This window comes from Eleginops maclovinus, chromosome 13, assembly GCF_036324505.1.
Source record: "Eleginops maclovinus isolate JMC-PN-2008 ecotype Puerto Natales chromosome 13, JC_Emac_rtc_rv5, whole genome shotgun sequence".
NCBI classification, from domain to species: Eukaryota; Metazoa; Chordata; class Actinopteri; order Perciformes; family Eleginopidae; genus Eleginops; species Eleginops maclovinus.
In genome coordinates this window covers 19,439,437-19,455,441 of record NC_086361.1, presented here as the reverse complement: position 1 = coordinate 19,455,441, position 16,005 = coordinate 19,439,437, and the positions used below count along the sequence as shown (strand labels likewise).

The 16,005-nt window shown below is 42.0% G+C and overlaps 1 protein-coding gene across 2 annotated transcripts in view; it reads right to left on the bottom strand.

Annotated features, from left to right (window-relative positions):
- Positions 1-16,005, bottom strand: part of nhsl3 (NHS like 3) — a 36,835-nt gene that overhangs the window by 16,794 nt on the left and 4,036 nt on the right. The window contains exon 1 of one of the 2 annotated variants that reach the window (XM_063899215.1): positions 9,599-10,092. The exons of the other annotated variant lie outside the window; for it this stretch is intronic. Coding sequence (XP_063755285.1) covers positions 9,599-9,725 — 127 coding nt within the window. The 5' untranslated portion in view covers positions 9,726-10,092. Of the gene's footprint in view, positions 1-9,598; positions 10,093-16,005 lie in introns of those variants that run through there. 2 annotated transcript variants of the gene reach the window in all.

Genomic DNA, 16,005 nt, shown 5'->3' with positions numbered 1-16,005 from the left:
CTTCATTTCATTGTGGCTGCTTCCCATGCAGTGTCACAGATACAGATACCATTTAGAAGCAAAAACCTTTGTAAACTCTAAATAACCTGCATTACCATTAACACAGGTAAACCACCCGAGCAACAGCTGGAAGAAAAAAGCACTGCAGGTGCTGGAGGTTATTTGAGGTCATGTCTCCCTAATGGTGAATGGACTCATTTGCTTTGATTGATGAGAGAGCTACAGCTTCCGCACAGACTCATCTCCGAGCACGACAAGACACGACAGGCCCGACGCCCTCAGGTCTTTTGTCAGGCCTAAAGCCCCTATTTAGAAAAGTCTGGAGACGTTGGTGTGAACTAAAAATAAAACAATCCTAGCAACAACAAAAAAGGGCATCATTTAAAAATATTCTGACATTTTTAGAAAGTCCAAACATGGTTTAGTATTAGCTAATGCATTAGTTTGACACTTTAAATGTGCTCATTAATTCCTATCAATACTAAGTTCAAGCTAAAGCTAGCATTGTTTAGCACACAGAACGGAAACAGGGGGAAAGAGCTAGCCTGGCTTTTGTTTACTTTGGACACCAAATGTAACAAAATCCGCCAACCAGCACATCCAAAGCTATCTTAATTTCTACAAAAAACTTGTCAGAGTTAAAATGACAAGGTGTGGTTTAAGCGTGGTTATGTTCTGCCCTGCTGTCAGACGTTATGCTAAGCAGCAGCTAAGCTAACGGTATCCCGGCTGTAGCATCATATGTGATCTTTCTTCAGGTGCATTCATTAATGTCACTCTTCAACTTTTAAGAGGTACATTTTTCTTAAAGAGAAAATGCTGTTTCTGATTTGTTTGGTTGTAGTAGCATTGCAAACAGAAAGACAGTGTTACTCTCGGCACACCAAGACCAATGAGGCTTGGGTTATCACCATAAAACTCTGAGATAAAGAAGTCTATTTTACAGGAAAACATTGTTTCACATCGAGCTGCAGTTCAAAAATCTCCGCCTCTTGTTGCCCTTTCCTCAATTTCTATAAAATCCAAATGTCACAGCATGGTTTTTTTCTCATTAGTGAATCAGAATGTATGTCTTCATTCGACTTTTAACCAAAATGTCATTTTACATCATTTCAAGTCCCTACCCTCCTCTGGAAGCTATAGAGATAGTAAAGATTTCCAGACATTTCTGTGAGACAACGCTCCCTTGTTCACACGGACTGTGTCTATTATAATGGATTGATGTCATGTGAATGCGGCCACAGATTGGAATGGATATAGCTGTTTTAACAATGGAAAATATAAAACTACGCATTCAGGATAAGGTCACCATGTTGACGCTTTTCATCAAAGCCAAATGAGCTGATGAGGAACATTTGCTTACGTTTGAAGTCCTGAGCTATGGGCTGCAATTGACTTTAAGTTAATTTGATTTGTTCGAATACACATTAGGGTTGAACAGAAACACACACGTTTTAAAGCACCACACATTAAAGCAAAGGCAGGGAGAGTACTAGTTGTTTCATTAGTGCTACAACATGTGCATGTGAGTAAGAGATATGCAGATTTTTTGGGTTGTGTGTGTGCCTCCTGCCCACAGACAACAACATCTTATTCTGCCAATTCTGAGCCTTCAAAAAAGTCCCCAAAACACACTCCTGTTCATCACTCTTCCTCAGTTAAATCCCATTATTCACGGCCAATGAACTAAGCCTCCCTTTTCGTAAACAAGTCCAATTTTGACTGAATCAGTCTGAAAACACTTGCAAATCCCCGTGAAAAGACGACAGCGTGTGTGAGGGAACCTGCTGCCAAACGTTGAAGTACAAACAGCGGCTGAGGCTCGACACCATCTGCTTGGCACACACACACACACACACACACACACACACACACACACACACACACACACACACACACACACACACACACACACACACACTCACACACAGCTTCTTGACGCCAACATGGTAACAAGGTTTCCTGTCACCAGTAAGATGACATAACTTCTGTTGTTGAGGTTAATTATAGATGGTGTCATCAAAGACTTACAGGGAATCCCATGTGTTTAAGAACATAATAAAACCATCGCACTCTGACTAAAACTCCACGGTGTTAGAGTTGGAAAAACACATTTTCTGTATCTTTGTCTAAAAAAACTTGGACAAAATGAGTTCCTGTTTGCATACATGTGTGTGCTTGTTACAATCTGCGTTATTTGTACTACATTTAGTTAAAAACCTTTCTGGAAATTCACATAATCAACATTTCTCTTGCTCTGTTTGGTGTTTAATGTTATTTCCAAGGGTAAAACCAAAGTAATTTCAATTATCTGACAGAATAAACACTCCCTGGTGTTTGGCATTTACTTACACTTCATCAATGTCAGTCTGTAAATGCTAGGCTGAACTCTATGTGTCTCTATGCATATTGCACCTAAAAGATACCACAGATGTATAATGGGATAAGGGGAAGGTCTTTGATACCCTATTATTATTTTTTGCACAATTTGTTTTGTTTTATTTTCGTATTATTAGTTTTTCTCATTATTATTTTGTCTTATGTCCGATTTATAATATGTTGTATTGTTGGAGGAGCTCGAAACCTAATATTTTCATTGCCATAAGAACACTGTACTGTGCATTTGATTATAAAACCCCTTGAACTTTGATGGTCTCAAATGCTAATTCTTAGGCGTTTTCATGCTGATAATAAAAGCATGCTTGTGTGATGTAACGGACCCACTGATCATGGTCCTATTTTATGTTTAAATCAATCACAGAACATTGGTTGGAGTCTCGGTTTTCCAACACAAGACAGAACAGCAATGAGTAATGTTCACAGGGAAGAAAACTAGATTTACTCTTGTCAGTGTCAGAAGGAAACCTCTGAGTTGACAAACAGTAAAAGCCATTTGGATGAATGGATAAGTTAATTTCAGCGAGGTTTAATCTTTCGTCTCCATCAGCAGGGAAGGACATGCAGAGCTAAGACTGTCACAAGTTTCAAATTACAGATTGGACACAGCGATTTGGGGAAATGAAGCCTAACGTGAGTATTTGAAGATGATTTTCTTCTCCTTTCAAAAGGATAAACATCAAATCCATGCCGTGTCTAAATGTCAAATAATGTCCTTTGAATAGGGAGGTCACACACAGGTCTGCGTGTTTGTGTGTGTGTGTGCTGTTTAGCGGCATGGCCTGATGCTTTAATTCAATTTAGGTGGCAATGCAGGAAGCTACTGGACTGGGCCCCATTACAGAGCAATCCAAACACTGAGTCCTTTTGTACTGGAGACACAGAGACGAAGCTATGGGGGATTTGAGCAGCAACACGGCTTATGCCAGAAAAAAAGAGAGTCCAATTACACAACATTAACAAGAAAAAGTATGAATTACTTCTCCTGTCCCTCTTTTACAAAATCAATTCCCTTAAGATTCAATCTGCATTAATGTAATAACATCCAGTACAAACAACATAAACATCTGGAAGTCATATTTCCTTTCTTTCAGTCTACTGTCATTTGCTTTGTAATATCTGCCTCTTATTAAAATGTGTTTCTGTTACTGTATCATACTTTCTAATTTGTGATTTCCAACACTGCTGTTGTTTGTTTGTCTGTTTCTAATGTCTCGTCAGTTTTCTATAATAAAAGTAAAAACAGTTCATCACAATTTGCTATATTAGTCCTCCTTGTGTGAATCCACATCTGTCCTATGCTGTGTTACACCCTTATTTCTGTCGCCACTATAAGACACCTGCATTTCCCTCGAGGGATCAATAAAGGTTTATCTTACCTTATCTGACTTTCAGCAGCTAATCAATGACGTCTGTTTTGTGGTTCTGAGTAGACAGAGGACAGTGTTTATTCCCTTCTGTGGGACGAATAAAGATATTCTGATTTTGTTATTACTGTAAACAGCTGTCTGTTAACAAAGCTAATATATAAGCTTGAGGGATAAACAACCAAAACAATGAGCTGAAAGATGCTAAAGGCCCGGTGGAGCTGAGAGGAACTGCAGAGTCGTCTCCCTTAAGTCCTTTCATCCACTGTTTATAAAACAGTTGTTGATTAGTGTGGCTATAATTAAGCAATGGATGTTATATCTGGTTTAATGTATGACTGCCTCAGGTAGTAAACACTTTTCTAATGAGCAATGAGCCCATCACTGCTCCTTACCATGGCTGAAATAACAGGATTTTCTTTCACAGCGGCAACTTAAGTTAAATTTGGGTCAACTCTTCACATAGGAAACTTAGAAGCACTCCACATAAACTCTCTTTTTTGGAGGAAAGAAGCATGTATCCTTACTTCAACGAGCCCTGGAGGATTCCCATGCTACTTTTAGGAGCAGAGTATGCAGACAAACCACAATTGCATGTTGCTAAACTCCTCTCCTTTAGAGGAAGAATACAAAAGTTCCTGAAGCTAAAGGGCATGAGAGGACAGGGTAGAGGAAGACGGTAACGACCCTCTTTCATCTCCGGAAAACATTTTGGTGCAACGGGCCAGAACATGAGGTTACAGGTGAACAACTGATGAGGACAATGAAGGCAGACAGAGCCTTTTCACTGACTTTAAACAGACTTTGAAACCGTGAAGATGTAGATGAAGAAGAAAGGCAAACAGGAGAGGAAAAGAATAGTTTCTTGGGAGGAGATTGGGAGAAATGCACCCCAAAATGCTCTGCCTCTGTATGAATGTGTGTAAATGCTGACTTGTATATTTGAAAGCACTTTGAAGGGTTGCACAGACTGGAAAATGTTGTATAAATGCAGTCAAATGCACTAACCCTTTTACCATTTAGTTTAATCCTCCTGCGGTGGGAAAAACTGCCTCAAAAAGAACAGAAGAGAAACTAATGGAAAAGGAAATGGCTGTTATATATGTACGCCATCAAGAGATGCAGTGTAATGCAGAAAGAGAAACAGCAACCGAATGTAAAAGATCAGGGCTGGATGACGAGATGGGGCGAGGCGTAGGAGGGAAAGATAGCGGAGGAGAAGAAGAAAAAGTCGTCTCTCTTTATCCACGTATGTTGCCTAAGCTCTCTGCTGGGACCCCACGACTTTGACAGTGGCACACAGTAAATGGGATCTTCAAAGGAGAACCAAGAAGAGAGAGTCTTAGTCCAGCTTACAGAAATCAAAAGGCTTAGGCAGGATAATGGAATATGCAATATAGCAGGCGGCCAAAAGGAAGACAGTGATAATGAAATCTGCCCGCAGCCCTGTTCCTGAATTATACACAGCGCCATACATCGTGCTCCTCTTCTCTTCGCTATCCTTTAGACTGGAGTCAAGTTCTTTCTGTTTTCCCTCCCAAATTCTGTCATCAGTTACTTCACCTATCAATTCTTCATTGTCGCTTAAGTCACAACAGCTCGGGTCAGAGTAAATCTTGACGTGTTTTCATGCAAATATCAGCCCTTTGGAATGCTGTAAGATAAACGAGCAGCCAACAATGCAAGGTCAAGAAGATAACAGCACAAAGGGGAGGAAGCAGAGGGGAGGAGGAGGAGGAGGAGGAGGAGGATGAGGAGGTGAAAGTAAAAAGCCAGAGGAGGTGTTTTATTTTGTCCTAATATTTTCAATTCACAGGGATACCAGTGCGAGGGATGAATCATACTGACGTCTCGTCTCGAAACACAATATATCCCGCGATGAAAGCCAGCTGAGGTTCTCCCTGCAGAGCGGACAGTCAGAAGTAATATAAAACATCTGGAGGTACATCATATACGTTTATGAAATCTCAAAAGGGCCCAATAATTATATAAAGACATGTGTGTATGTACAGTGTGTGTGTGTGTGCATGGCTCTTTCTCTGTGTCACTGACCACCTGTGGATAAAGTGAGCTCACAGTGAGCTAATCTTATCCACTGTTGTTGCGCCCACACCAGCAGATGAATAGGCATCTGTGTGACTCCGGAGCTCAGCTGACAACATCTCCACCCTGCACACACACACTGTGTCCTCTGACAGACTGTGCACCAAGAAACGCAGGCACTCATTGATCATTATTTGATGAGCTGACAGTGGGACTGTGCCAGATAAATCAAAATTCATGTTAAAAAATTCAAAAGCATCTAGTTTTAACATTGTAGTCAACAATTAGAAAGTGTCCCTCTATTAAGACACTTTAGTCGATTAGTCATTTAATTTATTACTTGATTGAAAGACATTCTTTCCGTTCCTTTAATAAAACATTCCCATTTCCCAATTATTATTATTTTTAGACTGTTTCTTAACTTTAAAGTATTGAGTAATGCTTTTCCAGTTCATTTTTAGACTCCAGAAAACGTTGCTCACTATCTTTCTGATATAATTCAGCCCAAACATCTAATTGAGACAGTAATCAGCGAATGATTTGATGGAAATAATTGTTGGTTGCATCCCTAATGGTAACTCTTCTTCAGTGCTTCCCTGTGGTTCCCCTTCATTACAGCGACCCACTGCTTGACAATCAATCTTTGCAATTACTGAATGACTCGTTTTCATGATGACACTTAATTGGTTTTAGTGTTCACAATGTTGTTTAAGGAGCTGAAAAATGAGGTTGTTTGCGACTGAGCAAAGCAAATGGTAAACGTGGTTTGGAGAAACATAAACTCTGATGGACGGCCTTGACCAGAAAATACAGGAAAAGCTAACATTAAACGTGTGACATCCAGCAGTTCCCAGTCTGCTAAGTGTTGCGTTCCCCAACATAAATAACCTCTCAGGTGTTGTGAAGGCCACAGGCAGGGTGTTTGATTTGGAAAATGTCCAAAACCACACATACTTCAGGAGTACAGAGTGAGGATCTGGTCGGTGTTCATATCCTGCTTGTTTCATTAGCCTGCAGCACAGAGATACCATGAACCGTACTGTGACTTTAATCCATTAGCTATGGTTTACTGGTACATAAATACACATTTGAGGAGCATTGCCATAATGCAGCTCCACATAAACACATGTAATGACAGTTCCATGCAATACAAAGCACTCTTTTCTTCTCTCTTGCTCAATCTTTACTCATTTTGAGGCATTGTGGGACAAAAAACAGCTGCAATAAAATCCCAAACAACAGGAATTGAGCCTCATTTCATGTAGTTGAGTGCTTGGGTGTTGGATGGGTGCTCATGCGTAAGGAAATGTGCTGGAATGTAAGAATGCTTTCACACCCCATCTTTCTGAATAAACTCCTGATGAATGAGGTGGCTGAATACAGGGGAACAGAGGAAGACAATAACACACGGCCGCATGAACATCGACCGCCCGGACAGAAAATAGAATCAAGATGTGAACACATTTATAATCCATAACAAGCTTAGTCCTTCTTTTTTTTTACGCACACTAACAAGCAGCATTTTGATTGTTTTGTTAGGAGACTTAACTACCCAGTCTCCAGACAGCCAACGCGGGTTTCAGGAGGGTCAGACGCTACCATGGAAACCAGTCGCATCAGGGACAGACTTCAATCATCACAGACGTATAAGTGAAAAACAAGATCCGCTGAAGGGTGATTCAACTATAAAGACAATTATAAAGAGTGTTTTGATACTTTTGGTCATCTTCTGAAGTTTAAAAATAATGGAGAACAAACTAAGAAGAGAAAATGGAAGTCGGTCAAGAGTGGATTAGCCTCGGTCTGATTGTCATTTCTGTTCCTGCTAATCTAAGTCATATTTTATGCAGCCTAATGACACAAGCATTGGATGCATTTAGAAATGCACAAACTCCAACTAATGGCCTTCTAATGGAAAGAGGAAACGCAGATCTGTGGTGGAAGGATTGCTTCATCAGCATCTGCTCAAGTCTTTCACCACTGTTTATCCCAACTTACTTTAAAAAACACCCGCTTAAAGCAAAGTGTTGCAACAGCTCGTCATCAAAACTTCGCCACACTGACTTTTGTATTTAGTTTAGCACTGTTTCACTTTCCCTAAAGGTACGTGGATGGAAACTTTAGCAAAGACAATAAAACAACTGATAGGCTCATATTAGTTTTAACAGCGCCTTAGAAATACTTTATTGTGGGTGTATTCTGGTAAACCAGGTGGCAGCCTTCGTTGTAGTTCCAACCAAAGAGTACAAAATAAAAGAGAAAGGATCATTACCCGTATGTTTAATGCAGCCTGAAGGTATTTAAGTCTAACTGCATGGCTCCAAGCATCATTTACTGAGGCAGCATAATGCATTTTTGTGGTCATTTTAGGCTGCGTAACAAGCTGTAAACACACACTGATATATTGTTACCTCATAAAGTTGATTCGGTGTGTGCCCGGCCATTTGGTGGATATGGCTTGAATATTCACTCAACTTAAATCTATGTTTTGGTGTGTAGAAACTCCCAAAATGCCAAAATGCCCCACTTTGATCACCAGCTTTTATGTACATTGATTTCTCTGACATTTGTTGCTAAGCATGTGGTGTCAAATGGGTTTTTCCACAGCTAAAAAATAGCTGCCTGCTGCGAAGGGAAACAAGGCTAATGATAGCAGAGTGACCCAAAATAGTACAATTTATAATAGTAAAGTCATAGTGCAGGTTGAAGAATGAAAAACATGTGACCAAAAACACAAATGAAAGCTGTGTCGAAATAAAGGGATCTGCATATTGAAGTGATAATCATCAGGGAAATAACAAACCTTATACTGTGTGCACGCAGTAATTGGATCCCTTGTTAGTATAAAAATATTGACTGCAAATTCAAGGCTAGAGTTGGCACAAGCCCAAACCCAGGTAGACTAAAAATAGTCTTTGCTGAGGACAGAAAACATGAAAGGAAAAAGCCTGAGAAACAGAAAGTGTCAACAGCAAATCTGTGCAAGACAAATCTCATTATCTGACAATCTGTCTGTGTCAGTGGGAGCTTGTGTTAAACCTGTTTGTCTGGTGCTTTTTGTTGCTCCAGGGTCTGACAGTGATCAGCGTGGGACAGGCTCGGCTCTGTTTTTCCACTGCAGGTAGACTAGTGTGGCAATAACAGCTCACAGAATCACAACATAGCCCACACACAGGATCAAATACACACCCACATTGAAGTGCATGGAGGTCTAGGGGAAAATAGCTGCACAAAAAGGCAAATTCAACCACAATCCTCCATTTCTCATCTATCAGCAGGAGAAACAAGTCATTGGAACCAAATCACACCCCTTGCACCACACAACTCTCTTCTGCACACGTGTGCAATAAGCAGGAACTCCTTGAAGCTGACTAAGATAAAATCAGCATGGGAATATTGTCACTCTGCATCTAAAATGCTTAGTGTAGGAACTAATTCACGTGCACATAACCTCACATCCACAGGCATACAGAGCCAAGTGCGTATGTAATCTCAACTCATCCTAAAGTGATGACATTAAAAATTGGGGCTCCGATCTTAACAATATGTCCTAGAAATGTACATTTTAAAAATAATGAGTATCCTCTCCATAATATATAGGGTTCTGTCTTGGGCCATGCTACACCTTTATGCAAAGTTTCATGAATATCAGGTCAGTAGTTTCTCCAACCCTAACCCTAGCCTGCAGACAAACAAACAGAACCGAGAACAACCTATCTGACAAATCCAATGAAAAGCTACTAAACTGTGCATTAACATTTATGACAACAGACATTCTGCGTTCCTCTCACCTGTTTTCACTTTGTCTTGATGTCCAAACAGCCCGAAGCCTTTCGTTTTTTCCCGCTTGGGGCTTGGGGACACCGGTACAGAGAAGTTTGAGTGGAGTTTCTTCTTCTTGTGGACGCTGTTCCCCATGTTGGGGCAGTCCTAAAGCCCCTAAAGAGGGTCTGTCATCTCGTCGTCCTGTGTCATTACATCTGTAATCCTTCTCATAAGTCCTTCTTTCTCCAGCATGAAACCCTTGATCACTGATGTGCTCCTGAATCCCTTTGGTTCAAATAATTCCTGCTGCTACACACACACTCTCTCGGTGTAGTGAATGCGTGCTAAAGACCCTTTGACACAATTACTCTAAAACAAACACAGCTAATGCTATCACACACATATCCAGCATGCAAAGACTTAAAACAATCCTATTGTCCAAGCTGACACACTTCCAGTCCCGTACATCCAGCAGCTGAAGCAGCCGCAGCATCCGACACTGACAAGATCACTACCAAGTGTGTGTGTGTATGCATGTGTGCAAGTGCCCCTCCCACTCTCTGCCTCTGAGCTCGCAGTGCTCCCGAGCTGAGCATTCACACAGCGCTTTCACTGTTAGAGGGGGGTGAAGAAACACACATATACACACACTCTTCTCCTTACTATCATCTATGATTAACACACACATTTATCTCATGGTGATTGCAACTGTTCAGAAGTGTATCTCCCCAAATGTCCCAAAGTGGAGAGCAGTGATCAGTTTTCTTTATCACAAACCATTTAAAGCACAGCTGACAGATCCTGTCAACAAAACGCTGCGATGGAGCAAACACACACACACACACCCCCCACACACACACACACACACACACACACACACACACACACACACACACACACACACACACACACACACACACACACACACACACACACACACACACACACACACACACACACACAGAGCTGCTGCTGCTGCTGCTGCTGGGCACAGAGCAGTAGATCAGTGGTGTTAATAGGAATGAATGAGCAAAAACTGACTAAAAGGCAAGACTGGAAACTAAAAACAGAGGAGGGGATGTTCAATAATTCAAACGATCTTCACAGGTGCAGCTCTCCTGTCTGGCACTTTTTGAATTTTCTCACAACTCACATAGATAGATAAAACTAGAAAGGGCAGGATGTGTGCCAGTCAACCGCTGTGACAGATCAAAGCTTGTTTTGAGATGAGAAAACATTCCTGCTATGCCTGACGGAAATATACAGATGTAAAGCCAGATGGGTGAGTCACAGAAACAGGGATGATTGGGGATTTCACAGAAGCAACATTACTTTAAATGTAGCATTAACACGGTTGTGGGAGAACATGAGGAAGTAAATGATTACAGTAAGTTGAAGTCATTCCTCATGTTCTGTTTCCTTCATCCTCCTGCCATCCCTGAACGTCCCTGAAATACCATGATGACTTGGCAGGCCCACAATGATGATGTCATGATCCATTGTCTTCACTGAGGGCTCCCAGAGCTTGCGGATCGATACCAGTCCTCCAGAGCGAGGTCAGAGCGAGAGACAAATGGATGAAGTGAAACGACATCAGCATGTGCTCGAGACACGTGAAACTGAGATTCCTTTGTGAGCTACAAAATGGAGGAAGAGGCAGGGAGGGTGTAAGGATGAAGAGCAAGAAAGTGAAACCCCACACTGCTCATCACGGTCACCCTGATCACGTTTCTTCCCATCCTCTCCCCCCACCCCTCATGTGAGTAGAGGGCCGCTGGAAGATAAAAAGCCTCCAATAAAAAGCAGATTTACTGACTGAGGGAGTCGTGAGGAAGGGGGAGATGTGCTGGACCACTGAGCGAATTTACAATCCCCTGGTTTTTCTAGAAGAGGAATTGATTTTGTGTCTGAAGAACTGGAGGAGTTAGGGGAATTCCCAAGTATGCAACGTGCAATATACAGACCTTTTTAAAGCAATTTTAATGTGAGATAATCACTTTTATGTGAAAAAAAGACAATCTTTATAATGTCTCAACACCCTAATGTGTTACTAATATCTTTTAGTGTTTTTATTTGCTGCTACTCATTTCCTAGCCCTTATTTCTGATAAAGGAATTCTGATTCTGAATAACAAGGTCTAGAAAGAGAAAGAGAAAGATAGATCAAAGATATGAGATTATATCACTCGAGCTTAATGTGTAAAATGATCTGCAATAAAACGCTCACAAAGAGATGCTGCCTCCTAATGCAGCCCCACCAGAACCACACCCAGTACATTTGTGCTGGTGGAGCACTCACTACCTCTCTGTAATAGAGAGTGCACTTTGTGTGTGTGTGTGTGTGTGTGTGTGTGTGTGTGTGTGTGTGTGTGTGTGTGTGTGTGTGTGTGTTGGATGCTTTGTACCCTGCCTTCACCCACCAGCTGCAATGCAACGTGCCCTAGATACATTTAAATATGAGTGTGATCAAAGTGTGTGTCACTGTCAGGAGGAATTTAAGGATTTGACAGCAGCGGGGGAACTCAAAGGATATCGAAGTCTGCACACAGACCGACGTACATTGCTTGTGTTGGGGAATGCCGTTGTCAGGGGAAAGTGGTTGTCAGGGTGACTATCGCCAGGGTGTCAAGACTGGATTAGGGACCCCTGTCTTTCATAATATACATTAATTAGTCAGATTAAGCGGGTTTAAAACTAGTTTGTTCTAAAAGTCATGGAAAATAAATCACTGACAGTCATTCTAGATTGACTTTTATGGCATTGATGGTGTCTATTCTCTTCTGCACAATTATACAGTTTATTCTCCACATCCAATGAGTATGCCGACATCAGCCCAGCACTCCCATCTTGTGGCAAGGCATGGCTAAAACCATTAAACTAATAACAGTCGCAGAGACCCGCAGTTTCAGACTAACCTGTGCCATCTACACAAAAAAATCAGATGCAGAGAGGAGAATGTGCGACACCTACAGGCAAGGAAAGTGAGCGGGACACCTGCAGTGTTTTCTTCATTGTGGCTTCTGTTTATGTGTCTTTGAGGTATTGACTTGCAAAAATGGAAAGAGTTTTGTTAAGTTCAGCATGTTTTTTGCTGAATACTGGGAAAAGTATAAAGCTCACAAGGCTCTAAATGTCACTGAGAGTCCTTTGTCCTTCTGGTTATTCAAAAGAACCAGGGAGGAATGGGATCCAATCCAAACATAACATAGACCCAAAAATAGAGAGAAATATCATGTTGTTTTTTAGAAAATGCTCTCCATTAGAGTGACAGATAGCTGATCAACCCTTTGAACCCACTTCCTCTTCATTTTAAAAATCAGGAGATTTATCCTTTAAATTAAAGTAAGAGTCCAGGCTGCAACCTTTAAATCTGAAAAGGTAATGAAGAGCCAAGATCCATACACCTGCATTCTCCCTAATACCCTGCAGGGGGCTACTCCACAAAAAGGAGTCTGATTGTATAGAAGTCTAGGAGAAATTGACCTTTCACTTTTATTACCTTAGTAAGCATTTTCAAAATGAGTTGCTGGTTTCTGGTCTACTTTAATTCATCATCTTGCTCATTTTGTAAAGTAGGGTCCCACTTAAAGTAAAGCAGGGTATTTAGAAAAAATGGGTGGAGTCACAGTGACTACATCCACTTTTAAAGATATTTTACTGAAGCCATCAGCACAGACATGATCCTAAATGTCCCTTTACTCAAGACTGACTGAACTCCTAAGTTGCTATATCATCATCTGGTCTATCATTTAGTTTTCCCCCCAAAAAGTCTGGATCAGGTAAACATTGTTCAACAGGTGTATCTATTACAACCAACAGGAACCTACACACACACACACACACACACACACACACACACACACACACACACACACACACACACACACACACACACACACACACACACACACACACACACACACACACACACACACACACACACACACACTCTTTAAGGGTAAAGCAGTTGTATATCCCTGTGTGTATACAGACTCCCACTTCCTCAGTCCCACGCTGATGTTTCCCAGCTGCTCCCCCCCGCCACATCAAACGCACTCCATGTCCTATAAAACAAACCATTAGCTATTATTCCATAAACAACACCCTCTGGAGAGGAGCTATGGACGTTCATCTTGGCAACCCCATCCAATGTACATGTGAGTGTATCCATATGTGTAATCTGCAGGGGTTTCTGCATGATACTGTAGAGACATATGGTGAAAATATACAAAACCAGAATTACACGAGAGAGATGGCAGACCTCCGCCAAGGCCAACGGTGCATTCACATAACCTGGGATGCTCCATGGGGAGTGTAACTTCTGACTTCAGTGTTTTCAGGAGCTTTAGGTTTCAATGTGGAAACAACATGGACACTAAAACGTTAATTGTTATCATAACTCTGTGAATTTAAACAGTTGTTAATCCGACCTAAGTGGCCGTCAATTGATTTATCCAGTCTGTAAATATATACCGGAATACAGCCTCGCAATGTTAAGAAATGTAAAACATAATTCCGGTCTGCACCCTTGGATTGGCTCCACATTTTTGGGGACGAATGCTACAACCTTCCCACAGAACTTAATGAAAACCTGCCCCAAATTTTTCTGTAATCTTTTGGAGAAACCATATAAACTGAGCGGAAAACGTAACCTCTTTGGGAGGATGTCAAACGTGTTTTGCTCTCTGCGTTGGTGTGTGGATGGGCCATATCATTATCAGGATGAAATGAATCTGATAAACACAAACAGTGGGGGGGTTGTGACCTTCCATTCTTATCGTGTTTTCCATTCCTTTCCATCCGCTCTACATTATCCCACTCTACCGCAACACATATCTGCATGCTACTCCACTGCATGTCCTCCTGAAAGACGAATAATGTTTCAGTGCAACACGGACACTATTGTTGCCACACAGTGCCGTTGCCTGGGAGACGTTTACCTCACCACCACGGCTTTAGGTCTATGGGTGATGTATGAGGGCTGGAGGTATCAGCTTACCCAGGTAAAATTACCTCCCTCCTCAAAGTGTGTGGTGAATGAAGTCTGCAGGGGACATGGTGAGGTTGCATTAAACTTTCACACTCCTCCCTCTCTCTCTGCTTTGCCCTCCACCCGCTGCCTCCATCCAGTACTGAAGTGGCCCTGAGTTGTGGCCTGTAATAGAGCTGAGGCTGTATACAGTGTTCTCCGTGTAATGAGATGTTTGCTCTTCAATTACTCCGCTCGGCTCTGTAATCTGCATTATAGTTTGTGAATCTACACACCCTGACTGTGTTTTGTGATGTGGCAACCACACCCACACACATATATGCAGAAAGAGAAAAATCAAGGATCCATTATGAACAGATTTACAACGCTGGCCTTTACAAGTATTCACACACACACACACACACACACACACACACACACACACACACACACACACACACACACACACACACACACACACACACACACACACACACACACACACACACACACACACACACAATGACTACACACTCGGACAAACACGTGGAATCCAAGGGAATGTGCAGGATGACCTCACCGCTCACACAGCCAGCAGCAGAAGATGGGCTCGGCTGGACAAAGCAGGTAGTTGCGGGGGCTCTGTAAACCCTTATGTGTGTGTGTGTGTGTGTGTGTGTGTGTGTGTGTGTGTGTGTGTGTGTGTGTGTGTGTGTGTGTGTGTGTGTGTGTGTGTGTGTGTGTGGAGGTGATGTAATGAGCGCCGGCTCTGGGTTGGCGCCGCCCTAAGCCCGGCAATATGCTGCTGACACACAAACACAGAGATACCCTCTGATACAGGGTAGCACTCTGTCACACACCCTCCCTCGGCAGCAGATGTTCACACACAACTTTAAACACACGCTGATTGCACAATAATAAGCAGTGAAGGCCAACACACATACTGCCTGCGCTGAAAAGAGGGTATGAAGCAATGCGAGAAGCAAATCAAAAACAGTAATATGCAGTAATGAGAAGGCACGATGAGAGAGAGAAAGAGAAATAGGTGTGTGTGTTTGTGTGTTTGTGTGTGCGGAGAAGTCGCTCTAATAAAAAAAAGCCATTGAGACAGTGTTCCTGAAGAGTCCTCTCAAGGCTGAATGGGCCTTTGTGATGCCTTGTAATCTCTCCTCTTCATCGCATAACTCTAGGCCCAATCTGGCATCCAGGCTGCCACACACTCACGCTGAAAAACCTTGACGCGCTCACACACACACACACACACTCGCTGCCCTGATGCACGGCTCTCAGGAATTCAGCACATCAAAGAGTGTTAGTTTCTTTTATGGGAGAGAAATCTCTGTAAAATATAGCCGGCAGTCAGCGATGGACTGCAGAGCTCTAGATCAAGGAGGAGAAGATCTGAGCCAATGTAAACACAGCAACAACGATAGATTATAGCAAGAGTTGCATATCATTGCAACAG